Raw genomic sequence first — 26,629 nt, 5'->3', positions numbered from 1 at the left:
AGTGATTATGGTCTTAGAATTCAAAAGTTCTACCATTTTCCTTGATTATTTATTATGCATCACAGAAATGTCTTAATGCACCAAATGCTACGCTGCTATTTATCTTTATGTAATCAGTACAAATTCTCCCATGCTGCCTGCCACTGGAATTCCAGTGGGCAGGAGGGCGGACCATGTAAAGGTCCATTGAAGTTGGGTGGGAATGTCTGGTTTTCAGGTGAGCGCGGGTGGAGAATCCTGCCCGTACATGTACATCTTTCAGCAATATGTAACATAATCATGTCCAATTGAATTCTTTATAGCTGGTGTTTCTTTGTTTTGCCAAGTTTTTAATTCCACTCTGCATCCCCCGCCTCCTGCGATCAAACCCAATGCAGACTGAATGTTGCCTAATCACTCAGTTTTTGTCTGTAAGTACATTCTGACCTTCCTGTGCCTCAACCATTTCAACTTCACCGCACATTCTTCCTATTGATTTTTCCATCTTTACTCTCCTACATTGCTGTAATCAAGTTCAACAAAAACTTCAGCAAAATCCATCCCTTTCTCATCATTTGTAACTGCTGGCCTAGTTGGGTAAATCCAGATTGAGTACTGAACTACTGACTATTGAATTTAGCAATGCGATTAGGCATTACACCACATTTCATGGTTCCTGTCTTTTCTTTGATGTACAATCCAATAGCTGTTGAAATGTGGTCGAAATTACCAGTGGGCTGTTATAAGTCCTCTTCGTTTGGTGCCAGTGAAACTACATTAGCACCAAATTCCAAATCTATCAAATCCATTGTGTACCCAGGATTTTTACTGTAATCTGTTCCTCAGTGCCCATTCCTTTGTAATTATATTTCCAAGATGACAGTAATTTTTAGATGAAAGTAGAAATGTTTAAACTGAGGAAATAGCATTTAAAGGGGACATCTGTCTTTTTGAATAAAATACAGGTGATTTCTAAAGTGTGTTGCTGCAAATGAAAAGAATGTGCAATTGTCCAAACAACTGCATCAGAAGTGAAATATATAAGAACTATTCCATTTGGTTCATGACTTATTTGAAGTATCATACACTTTATTCTTTTTTTTATCCTATTATCTTTAGTTCAAGTTAAAACAAATTTTGTAGCTTTAATGGATACTTTTCTTTCTATTCTGCATTTATTTGTACGGTATCAGCAATCTTCAATGCAACTGTGAGTAGTCAGTATTAATTCACTTTAACATATTTTTTTCAATTGAATTTTTTATAGTGGACAATAGTAGTATTGGAGCTGAGAGCATTATTCTATTTTGGCACCCAGTATAGACAATCAAACACATCCCGGCCTGGCGCAGTATAGCTGAATAAAACTTCCTACACTTTGCCCCAACAATGTGTTTTAAAGCAAACTTCTACATCAGTGTGAACACCTGAATGTCCCACACCAGCCTTTGCTGTGTTTGATTCTGACAATTCATGTTGAATTGTGAACAGTTGTGAGATGTGGTCATTGCTTACCCATTCACATAGGAATCTACCTTATTTTGTCAACCCCATGGATCCATGTATTTAAAGTCCAGAAGTAAACCATTTTATCCATCATATTCAGGTGGCACGATGGTACAGTGGTTAGCACTGCTGCCTTGCAGTATCAGGGACCCAGGTTCAATTCTGGCCTGTGTGACTGTCTGTGTGGAGTTTGCACATTCTCGCTGTGCCTGCATGGATTTCCTCCACGTGCTCCAGTTTCCTCCCACAGTCCAAAGATATGTGGGTTAGGTTGCTTGGCCATGCTAAATTGCCCCTTAGTTTCAGAGGAATTAGCAGGGTAAATAGGTGGGGTTATAGGGATAGGGCCTGTATGGGATTGTTGTTGGTGCAGGTTCGATGGGCTGAATGGCCTCCTTCTGTACTGTAGGGATTCTATGATCTCTGTGCAAATATCACCTCTTCAAATGAAAAAAAAATGCTAACAAAGCATTTATAGCTATGGTAATCGTAGGTTCAATTGTCATTATTATTCTTGTATAAGAGTGGTCTATTTTGTCACCAAGTTTTTCATTGTTTTATGAAAAACCCTGAGATAGGGGTGGCTAAAAATGAATTTCTTTCACATATATTTTTCTCACAAATTTTCATTGTGCATTGTGTTCACTCCCTTTAAAGGACCAGATATTGATGATAAAATTATATATGCATATGTGGATGACATATTGATGTTGTAGTTCATTAGCAGTGGTTTGGGACGTTTTCATGTTTGGGATGACATAGTACTTGGCCTATTTACTCCTATTATGCTGGCTACCCTAATCCTTCCACTCATACTATTGGGTCATTATCACATTGGTCGGAGAGAGGTTTTGAGACATGTTTGATTTACTGCAGTATTTTCTTAATCTAGCAATGAAAGTCTTGCTTTTTAAAAATATGCACACATATATTTTGTTTTTTTTTCCAGCAATTGAAACACAGAGTACCAGTTCTGAAGAGATTGTACCGAGTCCACCATCCCCAATTCCACCCCCACGGGTATACAAACCTTGCTTTGTCTGTCAGGACAAGTCATCAGGCTATCACTATGGGGTCAGTGCTTGTGAAGGATGCAAGGTAGGGCTGCTGAATACTCTAATGAGAATTGACCTTATAGATCAAAGTTTTTCTGTAATTATTACCATTTGTTTGTTCCTGGTATGTCGAATTGAAGCTATCAATGTGTCAACATGTAAGCTTTCCAAATATTTCTGGACTGTTGCTGGAGATAGAGGCTAGCAATACTGCAGGAACCCAGCATTTGAGCACTACTATTGATAATAAGATATTTATTTGTTGTTAGGTTGGATCTAGAGCTAACTGGTGCCAAGTATTTATGAAACTACCAGAGTGGGGGAGGGGGGAAATAAGCTACTGTGATGGACACTGCTACCCCACCTACCCATTGTAAGTGTCTGAACCTGGCTCCAGCATATCTCCTGATCCTGAGGGTGGCCTCAGGATTGTGCATCAGGATTCCCTCTTCATCTACATGCTACACTCAGTGATATCACTCACTGGCGTGGATAAACTTCCCATCACCGCCCATAACTCTGACTGCGATCTCCAACTGCTTGTCACCTGGACATTTTGAATAAGCCCATACTTGTCATACTAACATCAAATGTGGCAGCACAGAGGCTGACTACTTTTGCAGGATTGCTCAAATACCTCTTAGACTTGCATAGACAGGCTAAGTAGTCATCTTGAAGCATCTGATAATCATTCCCTTCCGTGGTGATAGCCACTTCCAAAGTGACAGCAACGATTAATTTCATACTAACCTGTAATGATATTTAAAGCTTTCACATGAGTCAGGGATACACTATTCTTATCTCCAGGAAAACACATGATATATTGCACTTGGATACAGAATCCAAATGGCAAGTCTGATTCTATGTTTAAATATTATTATATTTGGGTTTCATTTATAGATAGTAAAAAAACACAAAGTTACTTAGAATCTCCTGGAAAACTGCCTAGATTTCTGTTGATGGAGATTGGATTTCCTTCTATTAAGTCAAAGAGCTTATAAAAAGTACCAGTGAGAGACGTCTCTTGGCCCATCTAGCTTATTCTTTCTCAAAATAACAGACAACACCCAGCATAACAATATCTGACTGCTTCTTGAATGACTCCAGAATTTTTCCACTACTCCCTATGCAGAATTACTATTCCAGGATTGGTCACTTTTCCCATGATGAACTGCTTCCTGATAGCAGTCCTGAATTGTCCTTTCTTCAGTTTTTATCACTGTCCAGTTGTGCAGAATTGTGCTTTCACTTGGTAATAATACTCATCATTAACTTTTTCACTTCCATTTACTAGCTGTATACCTCCATGCGGTCCTCTTTCAGTCATCTTCTTTGAAGATTGAAAAGTTTTTTTATAATTGTTCCTCATAATTCAGCCTTTTAATTCTACGGCCCATCCTTGTGGCCCATCCCTTGCATGGCTCAGAACTTTTCTTGTGTCACAGTGTCTATAGTGCTGAATCAATATTCAAGGTGTAGCGTAAGCAGGGTACTTTCTAACTTCAGCATGACAGCTTTAAACTTATTTTTCTACCAGCGGTAAAGTCTTGATGCTGGGACATAAAGCTGGTGGCGGAAGTGAGAAAGCAATATTGCCCACTTAACAAAAGACAAGTAAAGGAGGTAATCAATGAAGGAAGGTCTTCCACAGTGCCTGCCCAATTGGAGTGCAGATAAGTGTTTGAAGTTTATTTATTAGTGTCACAAGCAGTCTTACAATCAACACCGCAATATGACATTAGTGTGAAAATTCCTTAGTAGCCACACTCTGGCGCCTGTTTGGGTATACCAAAGGAGAATTTAGATGGCCAACGTACCAAACCAGCATGTCTTTCGGACAGTAGAAGGAAGCGCCTGGAGGAAACCCACACAGACATGGGGAGAACATTCAGACTCTGTACAGGCAATGACCCAAGCTTAGAATCGAACCTGGGTCTCTGGCACTGTGAGGCAGCAATGCTGACCAAAGGGTTGTGCGGTTAGAGGAGTTTACAAAAATAGGGAGGAGGAGGCTATGCAGGGATTTGAAAACATATGAAAAGACTTTCATTCTCTGCCAAACTAATTCAATACCATCCATTTAGTATGTTCTCCATTTTTTATTCCAATATCTATGACCTTGAACTTAGCTGCATTGAAATTTATTTACTCTCATTGCAATTATGAGTGACGTTGCTTTCCAGATCCTTCGTTGATTAATTCAGAATCTATTGCTCTCCTTTCCCAGTTCAGTTTTGCCTGCAGAGTCAATGTGAGCTTACATTGTAATTTAAAAAAAACCCAGGTGGTAAATGTGCAATAGTGTCCTTACACTGATCCATGGATTCCTCCAATAAGTACCTCTCTGCAGGTAGATATAACTCTTACTAATTAGTCTTCTCTGTTGAGTCTTTTTTAGTTAATCCTTGTTCACCCCTAGTGACTAGATCAATGTACTTACCTGAAGATGTGTTGACATGTTAACGAATTTAATGACTTAATAAGTGAACCCCACCATTAGTGCCCAGTTCCGAAATTTTTTTTTAATGCAGTTACCTGTGATATTCTTTTGTTCTTTTCTGCCTACTTCTGTCAAAGTACATTTTGCTTCAACAATGAACGGAGATGGCCTTAAGCCGCAATTGGTGTGGAACACGTCCTCAGCTTGGTAGTTTGCAGAACTGCAGCGGCATTAGGCACCTAGGACTGCAATTCCACTGGGCAAACCTGTTTTTAGATGGTTCATCTGTCACTACAGAGAAGGTGAAATTCTTCAAATAGCAAAGGGTTGTCATGAAGAGAAACCAACATTGCCAAACTGTACTGCGTTCTGGGTGATGGAAACAGTATCAGCCTTTTTGACTCTTGAAATTTTGGTGAGTGACCTATGCAATTTCTTGAGAAAAAGCATAAACAATGTTTAATTGCCCATATTGGTTTGTGTCTCCTTTTGATGTGAATTCTTTAATTGTTCATTCAGTTTTCTTTGAGCACATATTATTGTAAAAAAAATCTGTAATTCATAAATATTTCAAAGTCATTAAAAAAATTCCTGTCTTCATAGATGGTACCTCCATATCTATTCTTGAAACCACTTCAATACTGTCGTCATGGCTTTGGAGAAGGAGAACAATGAGATATCTGGAGAAGGGGAGCATTTCACTGTCCCAAAGACCAGGAGGGATCTGGAGTTAAAGCTGTGCCCTCTTGCTGTTGCATGGGGGAACTCAACACCTCTCTCCCTCTGAAGCTCGATCAAAAGCTGGAGGGTCTTCTGCTGCTACAAGTAGGAGCACACTAGCTACGGTGGATTGATCCTGGCCCTTCAGTATCACCGTATCGTTATGATACACAAAAATAATCCGTTGACTTGAAATTTCAGACCATCTAATAAATGTCTGTGTGATTGTGCAATCTGGTTCAACAAATAAATGTTAACATTTCAACACAATATGTAAGTTGGTTGAAGCATTTGGTGAATGAGATGGGCTTTGCAGTGAATCTCTTTACCAACTGGTCAGAATCTAGTCAGTCTCTGCTGATTGCAATGTAAGCACATGGTTACATTGCCTGTTGATCTCCAAAGGCCACATTTCATTCTTGGAAAACACCTCTTTTTCATTGTAGTTTCCTCCATCTTAGTGAGTGCCTGCCTCATTTGACAAAGTTCCTGGAAGTGAAAGTTTGATATTTTTATTTAATTCCAGTAAGGAGCACTGTGATATTTACAGGTCCACAATAAAGAAAAACCTTTAAGTGTGCAACTGATGTTCTAAAAAAGGAACAGCCACTGGGAATGAGTGCAGCTCAGGATACAACCATCAGGAGCTCTCAATTCCCCAGTCAATAGAAAGATAGAATGGGACCATCAGAAATCTCATTTGTATATTTCTGAATGAATGACTTATTTGACTGAAAATTTCTGATATTTAATTATTTTTGCCTGCTACAATTTTATATGGACAAAGCCTGCAGCATGTTCTCTTTACACCGTTTTCACAGTTGTTAGAATTTGATATCATGCGCAGTATTCATTTTCCTGGGCACTGCCTTCTATTACTGTATACAGAGCATTGTCAACGTTTGTGATATTGTGAAAAATCCATAACATTTGCTCTGCTCACAACATTCCAAACACTTGTCATATCTTAATGATTGATTGTTTTTGCATTACTTTAATCTTCATGATTCATGATAATAGTGAGAGAGAGAAAATCTCATTCCCCCGCCAACCAATTGAATTGGGCACATTAAAATAGTGCAGAATCAATAAATCATAAGGGATTGCAAGCATTATCATCTTCCTGAGCAAAGCAAGATCAATACATCCGTAACAAATTCCATGTCTGGACAATGCTGTGTACATCTAGAGGGTGATTTGGCTTGTGCACATTGAAACAATTAAATTTCTTCAGAAAAATGTTGCAATTGTAAACTTTAACTAAATATCCATTGAAAGTGTCTGCTTATGATAGTGCTGTACTAATAGCTCTTGCTTCATGTACTGAAATAATTAGCAGTATCAGAAAAATATTATTGGTATCACTTCATGGTAAATCGTACACTTACTTTACACTGCAAATTTTTTTGTGTATTAAATAAAAATTAAATTAAATACATTGATTTAAGTCTGTTGGAAAATAACGAAAGGCTGGCTTCAATTTGAATTGTAATGAGGTGGAGTAAGAGATTTAAAATATTGGAAATGGCAGACGTACTTAAGTTAATTGGACTTTTCCATTACATTTAGTTAAAGTTTTTCAAGATCAATAATTTTTAAATGCTGTGTTAACCCATTATCAGAAAATAGAGGGATGTAGATAATGGTCAGGGCCTTCCAGATACAAAATTCACCAGGCTCAGGATCATTTCTGAGTCCTGACCCTACCCATCTGCACTATCTAGGACAGCATGGTGGCACAGTGGTTAGCACTGCTGCTCCACAGCGCAAGAGACCTGGCTTTGATTCCTGGCTTGGGTCATTGTCTGTGCGGAGTCTGCAAGTTCGCCCCATATCTGTGTGGGTTTCCTCCGGATGCTCCAGCTTCCTCCGAAAGACGTGCCGGTTAGATGCATTGGCCATGCTAAATTCCCCCCTCAGTGTGCCGGAACAGGTGCCAGAGTGTGGAGACTTGGGAATTTTCACAGCAACTTCATTGCAGTGTTAACGTAAGCCTACTTGTGACACTAATAAATAAACTTAAACTTATCTGACGGGAGGCAGCCAACTAACAAGCTTCTTCTGTATTATCTATCCAATCCTGGACAGTGGGCAGCACACAGATAGGGAGGGTCAATAAGAGGGGATGAAGAGGGTTTTGGCTGATATCCCCAATGGAAAATGTGGCGCTCGTCAGGCAGATGGAGAGTGAGAGGGCACTGCAAGATGGAAGTGCTCACCTAAAGGTCTAATCAGCATCCTATAATCAGCTACCAGAATCATCTTGGGAATCACTCTGTAGGAATTCTGTATGCAATCTTTCTGCTTCATTACATATGAACCTGTAAGATCATATGATAACTTTGACTACTTGCCCTGATGCCACCTCTTATATGTTGCCAGGCTTCTGACAGAGTGGGGGCCTGCTCGACACTTTCACATTAGCCTATCTGAAAATCACTCCAAATTGGGGCAATAACAACCAGTAGGACACCTGCCATGAACACTGTGACTGGGAGCCCACCTCAGAGAAAACCTCCTGAAGGTGGAAACACATCAGGAAGCTGAGTTGCCACAATTTACCATTCCACAGGACAGGGAAAGTTCCAGCTAATATTGCTCAAATAATCTAACTGCTGAATCTTATTGGCTGGAATTCTCCGGCTGTTCGTGCCCTGCCGCCACTGGCAGTAAGAATGGAGAATTTGGTGCTCAGTTAAACCTCCATTCACTGCAATGGGATCGCACAATCCCAGCTGTGGGTGAGGTTAGATTAAACTTGGTGATTCTGAGGCTACTTGTTTTTTTCATTGCATAGTGTATACAAAACCTGTATGAACTTATAGTACATTAATTTACATCTTTAATATCTCCTTGACTTTATTAAATATGCACCGATAATCCATATAATTCAGTATTCTTTCTCTAGCATTTTGCCGAGGCATTGTATTTCAAATAGGTTTTCAATGAAAGATCTACAAATTATATCAGAAGCAGTCACACACAAGGCAACCTGATAATGAGAAACCCCTTCTAGAAAATAGTACAGTATTTGCCCAGTGTATATCAGTATCAAAGGTGGATAGTTAAAGATACGGGGAATAAATTGTCTATGATTCCTATCAAACAGGAAACTATCAGTGTCCTGACTAAATGCTTTATGGGAACTCGCGTTTGAAAGTAGAAGTTGTCTTTTGGGAGATTTAATGCTATCCTGTTTTCTCTCATTAAAGAAATTTAATAAAGCATTTCTTGTTTGACTTGTATGCTTTATGTAAATGTGCTCGTTTCCCTCTCTCTGATGACTGTTAATTGACCTCTGTATCTTACTGTGATTCTTCTCCTGCCCTTTCCCACCTCCACTCCACCCTCTAGCATGGTGTAGGAGGGGTTCTGCAGTTTAAGCTTTCCGATATTCTGCCCTGTTTGCAAAGTGAGTAGTTCTCGGTCATGTGGGCAGCAAACAGTCTGTGAAAAGATTTTTCAAAAGCAGCAAAGAGAAGTGACTTCATGGTCTTTGTAGCAGTTTCTGAAAACCTAGTGTGCCCTGTGCGATGACTCCTGAACAATGCCAGTATTGTGTGCGGAGGAGAGAAACTAGTGCTTTGGCAGATTCTGCTGTCTGTTTAAGTCTTGTTGCTCGTACTTGCACTGAAAAAACGACATTCCATTGCCAGCGGTGTGCTCTGGAGCCTTTCTGGCAGGAATTGCAATGGGCAATACAGTTGCCTAGGGCTTTTTATCGACAAAAACAGTCAGCTGCAGAATGTGAAAAGCATTGGTGGCATTTTAACAGCACATAAGGCAAAGCTGTTTATGTGGATAATTAAAACTGTAATAGTGCAACTCTATCTGCTGATGACAAGGGTTCAAATCAAATCTGAGCTCAAGAAAGTTAAATAAGCAACAGTTCTGCAAATCCACAGTGTGGTCGAGACTAAATAAAAATTGTGATGCAGTTTGAAACTATAGCAATGCTAATTGTGGAGTATCATAATTTCCCTCATGTAAGAATTACTATTCCTAGCAATCTATTAACTCTTTAAATATCTAACGCAAGATATCACAAACTAGAATTAGAACACTGCAAAATGATGTCCTTTTGAAGCCAGGGAATTGCCCAGGTATCTGGCACCAAAAAAACTGTTCAACGCTTGATTGTGTTTGTGCTGGCATTTCATTGGAGCATTCAGAAAGTAATTCTAATGCTCTGTTCACTTGGTGGAGCCCTATCTCTTCCTTCACTTCAAACATTCGTTTACTCTTCTTCAAAGGTTTAATGCTGTCCACCACAACCATTCCCTTTAGCAAAACATTCCATCCTCTGACAACACTTTATCCTTACCTCATTCTCTTCCTGACTACTTTAAATGGATGGTCCTGCTTTTTCCACTCTGCATTAGTTGGACACTGCCAGCTGGACACTGCCAGTCTGTCAGGGTAGTGCCAAGGGGGTGGGGCCTGAGTGGGGCTGGGGCCTGAAGTGGGGCTGCGGCCTGAGTGGGGCTGCGGCCAAGGCCTGAGTTGGGGTTATGAAGGGTGGGCTATGACAGGAGTTCTGTAATGGGGGGGAGGACGTGAAGGGGGGCATGTCAGGGGTCATCAAAGGAGAAACCCATTAGGAGGACCTCAGTACCATTTTGAGGGGTGCATCCCAATATTGTGGGGCTGGGCAGGTGGTGTCTTCCTGTGCATTGTGAGATTGTGGTGTTCTCTCAAATAACATCCAAACACTTTGCAGCCAGGCTCACTGGTGTATTTAGGTCCCACCCAGAACCAGTGCACACCTCACCCCTCTCCCCCCGAAAGAAACCCCCCTCACCCCTCTCCCAAAAAAATGATTAAGTGTGGTATGATTGCGATCCAGTCCACACCGGACAGACTGGCACGGATCATGCTGGTTTTCTCGCCATCATGACACTTGTCATTTTTTGGGAAAATTCTGCCCGTTAACTGTTTCTCTGTACAGGTGCTGCAAGACCTGTTTTTGAATGGCTGTTGGTTTATTTTGACAGTTTAATGATCATTGATTAGGATTAATGTTTTTTTCAAGTGGAGTTTGAATGGGTGTTAGTTTACTTTGACAGTTTCATGAGCATCTCAAAGGTTTTCTAATGTTATTATAGGGCACACGAGTTTTGCAAATTTTAGATATTGGAAGAGGTGCATGGGACTATATGGGGCATGGTCTATATGAAGAACACTAGGGTGTAGAAGAGGGTTGGACGATATGGGGGCATAGGAGTGTAGAGAGAGGGGATGGGTGAATGGAATGTATTAGCGTATAGATTGTGAGTTGTGGGGGCAGTTTGAGGGTGTTAAGGGACAAGGGTTAGAAAACCTAATGCCTATGTATCAAATGGGTTGGTGTCTTAGGGTACTAAAGTTGGCTTCTAACCTGCTTGCCAGTATCCACCATTTCCATTCCACCTTGGTTTAAAAAGTGGTGGCCCTGATTCCACCCTGCGATGAGAATGGTATGGGCAGGTAATGCAGGGCAGGAGCTGACTCCTGGTATTGGTAAATGGCCTATTTAGCATCATTCCATTGATTGAGTACATTGTTGTTTGACCTGAATCTCATTGTTCCACACTTGTCTGCATTAAGTTCCATCTACCACACTTTGGCCTGTTCTGCTATCACATCCATGTTTACCTGACATGTTCCCATAGTCCTTCTTGCTATTTGTCAACGGCTCTACTTTGGTGCCATGAGCAAACCTTGAGCTTGTGCTCCCTCTGCACAAATCGTTTACAAATATTAGGCAGAAAAGTAGATTCAGCCCTGGTTCCAAAGTACATGAGTTTCAGTCATTCTCCAATCTGACCAACACCCAGTAACCATAACTCTAATTCCCATCCCAATTTTGGTACAGACAAGTAGCCAATCTCTCTAAGTGCAGTTCCCATTGGCAGTGCAGGATTGTAAATTTACCTGCTTACACCTAAACTATAATCAAGAAATGATTAGATTGATTCCAGAGATGAGGGATTTGTTGTATGAAGAGAGATTGAACAATTTAGACCTATACTCTCTGGAATTTAGAAGAATGAGGGGGAGATCAAATTAAGGTATACAAGATGATAAAAGGTATGGATAAAGTAGACGAGGAGGGAATGTTTCTGCTGGTGGGACACTAGGACGAGAGGTCACAGTCTTAGGATAAGGAGTAGCAAATTTATAACAGAGTTGTGAATCTGTGGAATTCGCTACCGCAAAGTGCAGTGGATGCTGGGATAGTGAGTAAATTTAAGGAGGGGTTAGACAGATTTTTAATTGGTAATGGGTGGAAAAGTTATGGGGAAAAAGGCAGGAAAATGGGGTTGAGGAGCATATTAGCCATAATGGAATGGCGGAGTGGACTCAGTTGGCCGAATAGCCTAATTCTGCTCCTATACCTTATGAATTTATGACCGGATTCATGTGATAGTCATTCAAAATTTCTCATTTGCTTCTTTAACTCATTGGCAGCTTTAACTTGTTGACAGTATTTTTTCAATAGACAAAGGAATGCTATTTGATTGTGCAAACACTCAAATCTAAATAGGATGAACATTCATAGAGGTTTCAAAGATAAAGCTTGTATTTAGCATCCACTTTCTCTTGATGCTGGACCTCCACTGCAGTCTTCCTCTCATTGACTGCAGTGCTAATGTAATGTGATAATCTTCTTTGCAATTCTACTGAAAGGAGATCTTGCCTCTGTATCAGATCCAGTGTAATCATGGTGCACTTCACCCGAGTTTCCATGCTTTGAATTAAATTGCTTGCATTTTTAAAGTTTGGTGACAATGGAAAGTTCAAGTACAGAAAAACTTGAACTGTGGAATTGAATTCTGTACATACTTGACCCAGATTGAATACCTATAACTTAAATATTAAATTCTTCCAATTAAGCAGTGACTGTCAGTTGTAGAAAGGAACACAAAATAGTGCCGGCCAGGTACAAAAGTAAATGTCCGCTATCCCTGTATAAGGTCACTCACTAAGCCTGCCATTGTGCAGGATATTCTTGAACATCTTGAGTTGTTTGAGAGACCACAAAACAAGCTGCCTATCTATTCACTCTTGGAACTCAATGGTTGAGATACTTGACTGGGATTGTATGTGTTGGGGCAGGGGGGGAGGGGGGAGGACAGTGTGATGAAACAAAAGAGGGGGAAGCAGATGGGGCAGAGAGCAAAAAATAAAGGATTATTTTTTCTCTAGAAAGGTCATACAATCAACTTGTTTCAAGCAGCCATCCAGAAGTGAAAGCTGGTTTCACTGACTAATACAATAAACATTAGCACCAGATTATGCTGTTCTCTCCTTTTGATTCTGTTTTGCAACAAACATCGATAAATACAGTTGCAAAACATCATATTTGTGCCTTCACACCAGCTCAAAGACTTTGTTATAAATATCCTTCTGTTTCAGAAATTTTAAGACACTCGCCAAGGGACATGCAAAACAATGGTTCAGCTGCTTGTTTTTCACATACATATACACACCTTAAAACTATAGTGTTGCTAAGTTACTCGGAGTTAGCAGCTTGAGCTTTCCTGTTGCTACATGTTGGACTGTGTCTGAAACAGGGAAGAAAAGGAAGCGTTTTCCTGTCCTGTTTTTTAAAGCTGTTTCACCCACCAAACATTCAGTCAGAGTCATTGATCTTTGATGTTCATTGTAAGGATCCCAAACTTTTAGCTTAGCTGAGCCCTACCTGTGCACATAGAATGAAATGTTGGGTCTCAGAGCCATTGTTTTTTTTTGTTTTTGTTCCAGTTTAATCCAATCAAGTCCAATTCAGAGTCCCAACAAGTTGAGACATTCCCGATCCAAGCTGACAAGACAGGGCTCTCACCTCCTGTCTTGGGCTTGATCTACGTGATCCAAGCTGATTGGAGTAGGTATAGCTCCTCCTCCAAGGCTTGATCTCATTTGCATCTTAGCCAAAAGGCTGAGATGCCGCTTTAAAAAATTGCTTCAAATAAAGCTAAAATGTAACCTAATGACTTCAACCAAGTGCAGCATGATGATATTACACTTGATCTAGTATACAGCACGACAATCATGATGAGTGAAATGTTTGATATATTTACATTTAGCCAGCAGCAGGGGAATAGGAGTTTGGGAGTTCTCGGGGAGGGGGGTTGTCCTGTAAGAGAGAGGGAAGAGTGCTCATGAATGTGTTGCAATATGTTTAGTGATGTGTACGCTACTGTTGAATAGCTACATGTATGTGGAAGTTGTGAGATGTGGATATGAAGTGTGCAGTAGCAGTAAAGAAGGTGGAGCATCAGAATGTTAAGCATGAGCCTGAGTTGCAAGACATTTACATATTGCTGTGAAATGAGGGTGTGGTGCATTGAATGGCCTGACAGATTGCTGGTATGATGGGAAACAGAGTACCATTTGAAAATACATTCGCTGACCTTAACCACTCATGTGAGGTCATTGAACTCTTGAAGGTACTACAATGAGGTCCTTGAGGTTAGACGCTTGGAACTGATCCCTAAGGCCACCTGCTTTCACTCCCTCAATAGGGTAGGCTTGTACAATCCCTGACAGAAACCGTAGGAAAAAGGTGGAAGAGAGAATGTCTAAGATCAAGTGTGGTGTCGACATGCTGTACTTGGTTGAAGTCATTAGGTTCCATTTTAGCTTCATTTGAAGCAATTTTTTGAAGCGGCATCTTGGCCTTTTTGCTAAGATGCAAATGAGATCAATCTTTGGAGGAGGAGCTACACCTACTCCAATCAGCTTGGATCATGTAGATCAAACCCAAGACAGGAGGTGAGAGCCCTGTCTTGTCAGCTTGGATCGGGAATGTCCCAACTTGTTGGGACTCTGAATTGGCTTTGATTTGATTGGATTGAATTGGAATAAAGAATATCAAAAAAAAATCTTTCTTCTTGGCCTTTTGGCTAAGATCAAGTGTAATATTGTCATGCTGTACTTAGTTGAAGTCATTGGGTTCCATTTTAGCGTCATTTGAAGCAATTTTTAACAGCGGCATCTCGGCATTTTGGTTAAGATGCACATGAGATCAAGCCTTGGAGGAGGAGCTACACCTACTCCAATCAGCTTGGATCATGTAGATCAAGCCCAAGACAGGAGGTGAGTGAGATCCCTGTCTTGTCAGCTTGGATCGGGAATGTCTCAACTTGTTGAGACTCTGAATTGGACTTGATTTGATTGAATTGGAATAAAAACAAAAAGAACTTTCTTCTGTTGTCCCTCTCCTGGGTGAAGGCTTCCAGTCAGCTTCAGAGAGTCCATTTCTCTGATCTGCTGCTACATTGATTGTGTTAATTCTTCCTGCAATGTATTTGCAGGCAGTTCTGCCAACTACTGAAGCCAGAATGCATCTCTCCTTTATGCGGGCAGGCCATCTTTAAGAAGTACAGGCTGGTGTTCTGACTGTGAATTTACCCACACCGCCGCCGCCGCCGCCCCCCCCCCCCCCATTAAGCATACAATCACTCACAAGTGTGTTTGACGCTGGACTGCACACCACAATCATTGAGATAAGCAGGCTGCAGGAAGTTTGCATGCTGCCTTCTTCACCTCCATCGGGTGTGGCTAACCGTGCATCGTGATCCCCATACATTCTAACAGGTCATTTCCAATTCTTAGCCCAATTCATTTGAGATTTTGAATGAGGGATAAATGATAAACTCCTTTGTTCTTCTTCAAGTAGCACCATTGGATCTTTTACATCCACCAGAGAGAGAGAGAGAGCGAGCAGAAGGGGCCTCAGTTTAACATCTTATTCCGAATGGTGGCACCTCCGACTGTGCAGTACTTAACTTTGGCTTGCACTCAGATGTCAGCCTGAATTGTGTGCTCATGTCTCTGGAGTGGGGCTTGAACCCTTCTGGTTAAGAAGCAAGACAAAGAACAATTTTGAAAACTGATTAACTAATTGCTGTGATAATCATTTCCTGCCTTCTGCATCTTTTCAGAGCCGAATGCCATACTTCACATGGCATGTTGGACACATGCTGTTCTATGTTTAAATAATGTAACAGCTAAATTGCTTTCATGGTTCTATATATCACTTTTCACTTTCTTCACCAAGATAGCATTTCAACTAATTAAGAATTAAAAATAAGCTGCTAATCTTCTCAAGAGTGAAAGTATAACTAACGGGGCACACCAAATAAGAAAGAAGCTTGCATATTTCTATAATACTTTCCCGATCACCGGATATCTCAAAGCGCTGGGTGACCAGAAAAGTCTTTGAAGTGTAGTCATGGTTGTACTTTGGGAAACTAATACATTGTGCACTGAGTATTAATTTAAGCAGTAATTGAAGTTTCTGCATCCCTGTACCTGATCACCGGTCATGACTGATTGATCAAATATTTAAAAGCTGATGGTGCCAGCTCTTCGCTGCCCTGTGTTTCATTGGGTGGATGTGGATCCATGTCAATGCTCCCCCGCAGTGAATTCACAGTTGGGATGTATATCAGTGACACCCCTCCCTCCACACAGCGAAGTCACAATCTCAGCTATACAACCAGAGGTACTAAGTGTCCTTCATAAAGGGTCAAGACGTAGGCAGAAAATCCAGGAATCAAGAGAAACCTTGAGGAAATGTTGCTCCCATTTCTTCTACGCAGCTACTTTTTTTTAAGATATAATTCAGTGAAACAGAGGGTGGGACTTTATGGCCATTCTCGCCCAAGACTGGAAAACCCCACCCGAGGTCAACGGACCTTTGCCTGGTTTTCCCCCACCCCCACATGCTTTGTTGTCCATGGGAGGCGGGATGGGAGAATTCTGCCCAGAGGTCTTGTTCATGATAACACTTTCAATTTTCTGGTCAGCTTTGACGCAGTAAAATGATTGGTTCATAAAATGCTCCCTTTTCTGTCAGCTATTTGTGATGATTCTGCTTTTCCAATTACACCTCCTGTACGTCCATATCTATACTTAGCATCTCCTTTTGCCTTGCACTGCTATCCTTTTTGTTATTGAATCTCCCTTGCCTTCCAGTGTGCCAATCCCACCCATGGTAGAAATCGTTGTGGGTGGAATGGAAAATTTGACAGATCAATCAAAGGTCTGTTGGCTTCAGGTGGGAATTTCCAATTCCATGGTGGATGGGATTGGAAAATCCCAGCCATTAACTCTGTTTCTCTTCCCAGCAATCTGCTGAAAGTTTCCAAAATGTTCTGTTCCTATTACAAAAAAACCCCATTAATATCAAAGGATCTTCTGGTCTCAAAAGATTTTTGACAAGATTTCTGCCTCTCCCCCACCATCTGTCTCTGCTTTCTGCCCCTTGTCACATTCCTCCTAGCTATCACCAGCTGTCTTTCAATTTCAAATCTCCGACTGTGTATTCCTTCAAATGGAACTATCTGATGCCCAGTGGAATGTAACGAAATACATTTAGCCAATTTCTGCAACTTAATTTCAACATTAAACAAAATGCTCACTCTAACTCTGAATTCTTCTTTCCTGCAGAAGGTGTGTAAGATCTGTGACACATTTCTATCAAAACAAGCCACCATAAAGTCACACATAACCTGTTTGATGGCTTTGAGTTAAATGTTCGGTGTCACTTATTTGTTTTATTGTTTGCCACTGGCTTCCATTGTATTTCCACTAAGAATATCCAACTCAGAATCAGAAAGATCCTCCCTTTGACACCATTACTGCTATCTGAAATTTCCCACATACTCTTGCTCTGATAAAAGGAAATTGATTTTTGATTGGATGAATACTGCATTGTAATGTGCCTGGTGCCTTGTATTGAGTTGCAGATAAATAACATTTACTGCTTTTCTGCAGTAAAGAAAAGTCAGTGTAACTACTGCAATCTATTCACATGTCATTGCAAATGTGTTCAAGTTATTTATTGTTGTCTTACTGCACAGTTCGTGAAGATAAAGACCCGATTTCAGCACACCACAAGGTGGAGTTTAGATGGCTTTCTGAATGTTTCAAGTGGGATTTGATGCCATTGATTGAATAAACCACGCTATTGTAGTCATTTCTAAACCTCTGCTTAAAGTTATCCTTGAAGAGTATTGATGCTGGGTCTTAGTGATTGCTGGGCCATTGACTTTGGGGAATAGTCCTCAATTTAGATAATCTGGTCTCTCACTGTGACTGACATTTCTCATCCCTTTATGATCTGCATGAATATAACAATGATTTATAACTATCTGGCAACTGCGGATATTATTTTTTACTTTGTGGACATAAAAGGTCCCTTTATAAGTTCATAGGATATAGGAAAAGAATTAGGCCATTCAGCCCATCGACACTGCTCTGCCATTCAGTCATGGCTGAGGTGTTGCTCATCTCCATTTTCCTGCCTTCTCCCCATAATACTTCAGCCCATTACCAATTAAAAACTTGTCTAACTCCTCCTTAAATTTACTCACTGTCCCAGCACCGCACATTGAGGTAGTGAATTCCACAGATTCTCAACCCTTTGGGAGAAGTAGTTTCTCCTGAACTCTGCTTTATATTTGCTACCTCTTATCCTATGATTATGACTTACCATCTTTTGTTAGTGTTTAACATGAGTGAAAAAAAAGATTAGTTTAGCACATGAATATTTCCTACTATGCGCATCTCCCCAATTAAGGTGTTGTATCAATTAATAACTTATCAAAGTACCAAGTACTTGGTAAACTATACACACAAAATTAAATAGCAGGCGTACATTTGTCTTTTGAAGAAATGCATTGAATATTATACAGGTTACAAAACATCTGGACCTACCAGCAAGTATTTGCAGTTAATTATTTGATCACCCAGATGGTGCCTCATAACCAAAACTTAATGTTTGCCACTCTGTGAGATCACATAGCAAATTCTATGATTTTTTCATCCTCTTATGACAAGTTATATTTTCTCATGTTATTTTAAAATTGTTGATATTCTGAGTTTTTAATTGCAGCTGTCAAAAATGCTGTAATTAATTGGAGTATTGTACTGTATCCAGTGATACTGCGTGTTACACAGCTGACACAGTATGACAGCCAGTGTCTGCAGAAAGGCAGATGTGGGACATGCTGTTGTGGGACAGTTTTCCTTATCTTTATAAATAACCTGAAGCTCGGAGTAGAATGCGCAATTTTCAGAATGTACGCAACAATGAAGGTGATGGACTCTAAAGCTAATAAGTCACAGCCAGATTTAAATATATTAGCGAATGGAGCAAACAGGTACTGGCAAATAAAACTGAATTTAGAGGAATGCTTTGCAGCAGGACTAAAATCTCCAGGAAGAGACAGTTACAGTGAAAGAGAAAAAGAGTATTGAAATGAAAGAGATCTAGGGTCCTGACTGGCAATAAATTCAAGCTGTCACAGCACTGCTGAATGGTAGTGTGGAAAGCAAGTCAGATATTGGGATGTATTAAAAGGTCAATATTGAGTTGAAATAGTGAGGTAATCTTGCCACTTCATAAATCGTTGGTGTGACTGCACTGAGAATACTGAATTCAGTCCTGGATGGTGCAGTACAGAAAGCAGCTTGTAGTTATTGCGAGGATACAGGAAAGACACCAAAATAATTGAGGAAATGGATAAATTGGATTATGTGGATTTTGATGAGTGAGTATTTAGGCTGAAATTTTATCGGTGTAACTGGGGCCCAGAGGCCACGGGGAACTGTGCGCCAGCCACTTGTGAAACTCCTGGCCACATTTCTCCAGGATCTAATGTGTTGTCTTTGGGACTCCTGTCCCTTTGAAGGGCAAGCACCCGTTCCCCAGAAGCTGACAGCTAGTTACTGGATGGCAACACACTGGGAACAGTGGTCACTGCTGGGATTGTTCCTGGATGACCAGGCCAAGGAATTGGGGTTGAGGGTGGCTGTGGGGGTGAGTACTGGTCAGGGGTCTGCCATGAACCCTTCTATGGATCATAGATTGCATTAGTAGAAGGCACCTCCCCAATCCCCCACATACACACACTCACCACCCCAAGAGGCTTTATAGTTCACCAGGCAGCAGAGATCCTAATGGCAAACTGCCAATGATGGCAGAAAGAGACCATAAAGAAGTTGACTGGTAGACCATACAGTTGTCAAAGCATGAAAACACTGCATATAATAGTGGGTAACTTAGAGTCAATCAGGATTGTGCATTCAAATGCGTCTTTGTTTGCTGGGAGAAAAAGGGGTGTTTATATTTTTAATGTGGAAAAGGAGATGTTTGTATCTTTAGTTCAGTATGAAAGGGGGAGATGTTTGAGTTTTGAAACGTAACCAGTTTGATTGACACCTCAGGCTTTCAGTAGCCATGTGAGATTCTGCCCCTGGAGGTAGGCATTTCAAGAGCATTTGGATGAAGCCTCTCACAGAAACACACACTCATGAAGATTGCTGTCCAAAAATAGTCTTCTATTGTCCAGCCATTCCTGTCCTCCTCTTAAAGGCAGCGGCCCCAATCCACCAATCGGAGAGGTACCCAGCCATCCACACAAGAACATCCCAAAACCCTTTCTGAGCCAGAATGAAACTCTGAGGAAGCTTTTCTTTTATTTTGGAGAGTGCAACTTACAGGCATTTTAAAGGAAATTAATTCTCAAGTGTCTGGGACCTTTTAAGGAATTTCCTGGGCATGCTTCCAGATTCTGGAGAATCCATCCAAACATGTCCCTTGATGTGGAGAAGGGGCTCAGTGGAAAATCCTTTGGAATTTAAAAAGCTGTTTCAAATGGGATGGAATCCTAGCGCAACCAGGACCCATCCCAAGTTGCAGGTTCCCAGGAATTTTGGAACCTAAGATTTATACCATCTGAAACAGAACAATTTAGTAAACAAATATGTTGAGAGTAGCGTGTTAAAAAGCTCCACTGAATCATGCCAGTTTTCTTCAGCACAGAATCATCATTAATGTCATTAAGCTAGCTTCATGTAACTGCCAAAGTAGTAATCAGTAGCATTCAGCACTTTGTCCTTTTGTCTGCACCAACCATCATCTGATATTTTAATAAACATCCCATGTTAGATCAAAAAACCTATCCCACTAATGTTTGTCAGCATCAGCTATTACTTGTGGTTTAAATACAAGGACCCATGACAAAAAGCAAATAGTGAAAGATCTGGCAGAAGGAGCAAGGGTAACTATTTTCTCTTGTTCGCAGCTTATATATGACTGTGGTATGATTTTATGCTTTAACTTGTAAATGATCAGCATTACCACTTGAAGCCCATTGATGATCATTTGATGGGAGTATGGATGTCCAATGTCATGAAAAGTGAACTGAATTATAGTGCTGTCGTTTCACCACTTTGAGACCTGCATTCAGATACAGAAGGACCAAAGTATTTCCTTAAATGCATTTGTTTCACAGATTAGAATCTTTTTCCAAAATGCGTGGTGGGCTAAATTTGGTAGCCCTTGAGAAAGATCTGGGGATTATAATGAACTTACACCTTTTCAATACACTGTGGGCAGGTTTGGACTGTCTGCTTTTTGAAATGATTTCAGTGTCCTAACTGCAGTGTTGCTTGGCAGGAATCTTCAGCATTGGACCAGTATCAGCACCAGTAGCTTGGTATGGCTCCTGCTCTGTCCAAGACTGCAAGGAACTACAAAAGGTTGTGAATATAGCCCAGTCCATCATGTGAACCAGCCTCCCATCCATTGACTCTGTCTACACTTCCCACTGCCTTGGAAAAGCAGCAGCATAATTAAGGACACCACACACTCCAGACATTCTCTTTTCTACCTTCTTCCATTGGGAAAAAGATACAAAAATCTGAAGTCATGTATCAACCAACTCAAGAACAGCTTCTTATCTGCTGCTGTCAGACTTTTGAATGGACTTATCTCGCATTAAGTTGATCTTTCTCTACATCCTAGCTATGACTGTAACACTACATTCTTCTTCTCTGTGAACAGTATGCTTTATCTGTAGAGTATGCAAAAAACAATACTTTTCACTGTATGCTAATACATGTGATAATAATAAATCAAATCAAAAATCAAATCAAATCAATTGTTAATAAAGCTCTCCCACACTTCTTAAAGAGCAAGTGCAGTGTGGCAATGGCAGGTGCTGGGAGTTGTGCAGGAAGTGACCCTGATCTGCAAAACATTAAGTAATAATGCAACAAGAGAGAGAGAGTGGCCTCCAAGGTTTTCACTGACTGGAGGCCTTAGTGGAGCAAGTGATTTGATTTGATTTATTATTGTCACATGTATTAGTATACAGTGAAAAGTATTGTTTCTCGTGCGCTATACAGACAGAGCATACCGTTCATAGCGAGGGAAAGGAAAGGGTGCAGAATATACTGTTACAGTCATAGCTAGGGTGTAGAGAAAGACCAACTTAATGCAAGGTAAGTCCATTTAAAAGTCTGATGGCAGCAGGGAAGAAGCTGTTCTTGAATCGGTTGGTACGTGACTCAGACTTTTTCCCGACAGAAGAAGGTGGAAGAGTGTATATCTGGGATGGGTGGGGTCCTGAGTAATTTTGGTTGCTTTGCTGATAGTGGGAATTGTAGACAGAGTCAATAGATGGTAGGCTGGTTTGCATGATGGACTGGATTAAATTCATAACCTTTCTGGAGAGGAGGAGAGATGTCCTTTATCCACAGGGGTCTGAGAGACCATTCTCACACAGTCAGAAGGTAATGGGAATAGATAGCCATGGTGGTCAGTGCCAGAAATCCAGCCACAAGGAGCTTGATACAGTATTGCAAGAAGTCCACTAACCACTTCAGTGGTCAAAGCATTCAAATGCATCTCCCACCAACTGCACCACTTACCTCAGATACTCCTGTTTCACCACACCCCTGTTACTCTCAGACTAACAAGTTCTGTCAATCATGATTCATACTTGGCAATCATGCCCCACTGCACTTTGTCACAGATAGCTCTGCTGCAAGCCTCCCAGCTGGATCTCACAGCTTGTATGCACTGCCACCTATTCAGCCATGACAGCAACATCAGCCATCTTACGCAGCACTCACTGAGACATTTTATTCTGTCTTGCAAGACAAGGAGATGCACAACTGGAAGCAGATAGAGCTTTGCAAAAAGGGACAAATGTCATTCCATGTCCAGACCCTTATCCTCCAACTGAGATTGCAGAGATGCCATCCTGGAGGGTAGGCAGTGGTTCTCCGTATATCAGCTGTTCTCATGTGTGATTTCAAAAAGAAATTAGATATATAGCTCTTGGGGCTAAAGGGATCAAAGGGATATGGGGGAAGGCAGGATCAGGATATTGAATTGGATGATCAGCCATGATCAAAATGAATGGTGGAGCAGGCCCAAAGGGCTTTCTATTTTTTGTGTTTATATGAAGCAGCATTTGTCCTTCCACCCTTGCCACCCTTCCAGTGACCTTACTGCTGCCAGCTAACCCAGACAGCTGCTGCCTAGGCTGAGATGGTGCAGTTGGATCTTCGAGATCCAGTGCTACTTGTGGACAATATCCAAGGCAATCTCCAGTCTCCTGCACTGAAAGTCACCAGGCTTCCACCAACAGTGCTGCAGCCTGGTTACATTGGGCTATCTCTGTTTAGGAGCACTAGGAAAGGCAAAGGTATATGGAAGGCAGGCACTAAAGGAATAGTGATTAGTTTATTTTGTATGTAACGTGACATGATTTAATTTATAAATTTGGTTTGGAATGTTTATTTTGCAGTGACTTTTATTTGCATTAAGGCCAAGTGAACACTGATGAGCAGTGACAAGGTAAGATAACGATTGTGGGATTGCTGGTGAATGGGGAATTGATTTCTGTTGACTGGAATCATATTCAGACGAGTTGTTTGTGGAGAGTATGGCCAGTAAGGGACAATCTAGGTTGCCTCCTCCCTTCCTCTACATCATGGTCCTCCATACCTTCTCCTCTTCACACTCCTGCTCCACAATTAACTACTGGGAAGGTGGTGGCATAGTGGTAATGTCACTGAACAAGAATTCCAGAGGTGTAGGCTAATGATCTGGGGACACGGGTTCAAATCCCACCAGGGCAGCTGATGGAATTTCAATCTAATGTAAAGCTAGATTCAATAATGGTGACCATCAAACTACCATCAATTGTTGTCAAACCCATCTTATTCACTAATGTCCTTTAAGGGAAGGAAATCTGGTCTGGTCAGCCCAATCTGTTACTCCAGACCCACAGCAATGTGATTGTCTCTTAACTGCCCCCTGAAATGCTCAGTTCCAGGACAATGAGGGGTGGGCAACAAATGTTGGCTTTGCAGTGATACCAGAATGAAGAAGAAAAAAAATACTCACCCTTGTGGCAAGGGCTGCCCCCGAATGTTGGTGGGGTTTTGCACACCATGAAGAAACTTACTGCAGAGCTCTTCCAAAATGGTCCAGACAATGAAATTGTTGTACAAGGACACCGGTGGTCTACTAAATCACATCTGATGTGACAGCATTTCTTTCATTCAATGCATGGGGAATTGTAAGGGTTGTATACTGGAATCATCAACCATGTCATTAGTGAATGACCCTCGTTGCCCAGTAACTACCCTTTGATTTGCCTTGATGGCACAACTGCAGCTGGCACAGTGTGCTACAACATAATACATCAGGGCAGCTGCCAGGATACATTGGCCTGCATGTTTCACTGTGATTCACTAGCTGCGTATTGATGAACTGGAATCCATTTTGGTTTCAGTGTAGGGCAGATTTGATTAGCAGTGTCTGGAAAGTAATGTTATCCACCCATGAACACAGAGCTTCAGTAATCTCCATAACATAACGGTTGGGTGGCAGCCTGGAGAATATTGGAAGTATGTCCAATTCCAACGTCCACTGGCCATGCAGTCATTGTCCTGCTCTGAGGTTGAAGTTGTGTCTGTAACGTGTGGTAGATTTTGATGAGGTTGTTCTTGCTGAAGTCCTGTCCCCCCCCCCACCCCGCCCCAACCACCAATGGCGTGCCTTCCGATGGCAGTTGCAGATCACCATTGGCTGCAGGCAGGCTCTTCGCTCCTGCTGATGTTTACGCCGTTTTGCATGACAAGTCTATCCCACTGCCGGGAAACCCACCACAGGCATAGCCTTCGATGGGACTGGAAAGTCCTGCTGGTGGGAAGGGCTGGAAAATCCTGCTCATTGTTCCTGACTGATGTTCAGTTCAGGCAATTGCTCCCTGAACTCCCTGGGCTGAAAAGGCCTCCTTCAGAGAGCCACCTCCTTCTCCTCTGTCTTACAGCAATGAAACCTTTATCATAATGGGGTGGTGTATTGATGAGCACAAACTGTGGATCCAAGCTTTACATTCAGCTTTTCACCAAGGTGTCTGGAGTAAGGTTTAATATTTCTTGGCATGTTATAACTTAATCAGGACTTAATTAATCTGTCACTGACACCGAAGAGCAATATTAGATTGAGAATAATAATTTATGAACGTACTGGGCTGCAAATGTTGTCATGAAGAACAACATCAGATGCAACAAAACCTTGCATTTGTATGTCATCTATAATGCCCCACGAAGAATGAGCAAGCAGAACAAGGGAGAGATTAGGAAGGGAGATTGACATTGTTTTGAAATTTCTGAAGCTGAAGGAACAGAACATTTTAAGGAAATGTTTCCAGGGATTTGACCAGTGGGTGGGATAAAGGGTGAAGAGATACATAAAAAATGGAAGTCAGAGACTATAGAATGTGGGGTGAGATATGATACTGAAGACATTGGAAAGAGAGGATGGTGCTGAAGAGTTAGAGGAATTTGAAGATGCAGCTAAGAATTGTGTAGATCAGTAAGAACAGGGGAGCCATGTACATGAACTAAGTGTGGACAGCTATAGACAACTGAGTCTTGAACAAATCAGACTTCATGAAGAATGAAATGTGAGGAATTATAGAGAGAGAAATAGGCAGTCTCAATTCCACTTCCATTTGTAACCTTCTTAAATAAAATTTGTCATTACTATGCAGTGACCAAAACAGTTCCTCCTGTTACATATGCCATAATCACAGAGTCATCAAGAAATCTCATCACATGATCCTTTAAAATATTCTTTCAACGATTGTCAGCTGCTATCTTGAAATTACTATCTAACTAGACAGAATGCACCTTATGTAGGATAACGAGCTCCTGTATTTGAAAAGAACTGTGTAATTTTAACATTCATATCTCAGAATGGGGAGGGGAATAAACCCATAATTTTACTCTTCTGATTTCACTCATCCATTCTGTTTAATTATAAGCGCCGCCAGTCTGCTCAACTGGTGCAGCCTGCTTATTAGCACAATCAATTCATATGTTACTGCTCAGTTAATGTATTGCACTGTATCAAAGTAAGCATGCTGTATACAGTTTGCAATTGACATATTTGAATTTCATTTCAACAAAGAAGATAAACTTTCTCTACTAAAAAGTCAGTGGTGGCTAATTCAATAAGCTTGCAAACAAAAAGGGGTGCTGGGGTTGTGATGCAGGATTAACTACTTCCCTGTGCTTTCCATACAAGCAGTACGCTGCTTTCATGCTGCTTCCTAACTAACGTGATTGCAGCATGCTGCTGGCACTGACTGTACTGTTGAATGGCTGCACATCTCAGCAGGGGCTCAAAACTGTGAGACGCCTGCAGCAATTAAAGCTGGCCGTACTGCTTAAAGCACGGACCTTTTGGATCGGTGGGGGAGAAGGGTGCATTATGGCTGAAGCAGGTGCTGGAAGTAATTCTACAACTGGCTTCTGACCCACAAAATGGCAGAATAGGGAAGGTAGCGGCCTCCAAGATTTTACGTCGCTGCGAAGGCTTTGCATAAGGCAGTGCAGAGGAGAGAGGTATTTGATCCAAAGATATTTGACAGAGAAACACTCCAGCCAAGTCCTTGGCAGACAGTGGGACCAACTAACCATGGTGGTCAGTGCCAGGAAAGGGCCTGGATGCAGTGCCGCAAAAAGTTCAGTGAACTTGCATGAGTGCTCAAGGTCTGTAAATGTATCACCAGTGCCATATCCTACCAGCTGTACCACTAACCTTACACGCTGCTCAATACACCAA

The 26,629-nt window shown here is 41.3% G+C and overlaps 1 protein-coding gene across 4 annotated transcripts in view; it reads left to right on the top strand.

Moving 5' to 3' along the window:
- LOC145354845 (retinoic acid receptor beta-like) overlaps positions 1–26,629 on the top strand; it is a 337,521-nt gene that overhangs the window by 181,263 nt on the left and 129,629 nt on the right. For 3 of the 4 annotated variants that reach the window (XM_080206407.1, XM_080206383.1, XM_080206391.1), the window contains exon 2: positions 2,435–2,583. Coding sequence is in view for 3 of the 4 variants with exons in the window: in XM_080206383.1 (XP_080062509.1) it covers positions 2,435–2,583 (149 nt within the window). In the remaining variant the exon portion in view is untranslated. Of the gene's footprint in view, positions 1–2,434; positions 2,584–2,748; positions 5,396–5,583; positions 5,806–26,629 lie in introns of those variants that run through there. The other variant, XM_080206400.1, reaches the window with a different exon arrangement.

This window comes from Carcharhinus amblyrhynchos, chromosome 2 (assembly GCF_965287045.1).
Source record: "Carcharhinus amblyrhynchos chromosome 2, sCarAmb.v2.hapA, whole genome shotgun sequence".
Classification (NCBI taxonomy): domain Eukaryota; kingdom Metazoa; phylum Chordata; class Chondrichthyes; order Carcharhiniformes; family Carcharhinidae; genus Carcharhinus; species Carcharhinus amblyrhynchos.
This window is presented reverse-complemented; position numbering and strand designations above follow the sequence as displayed.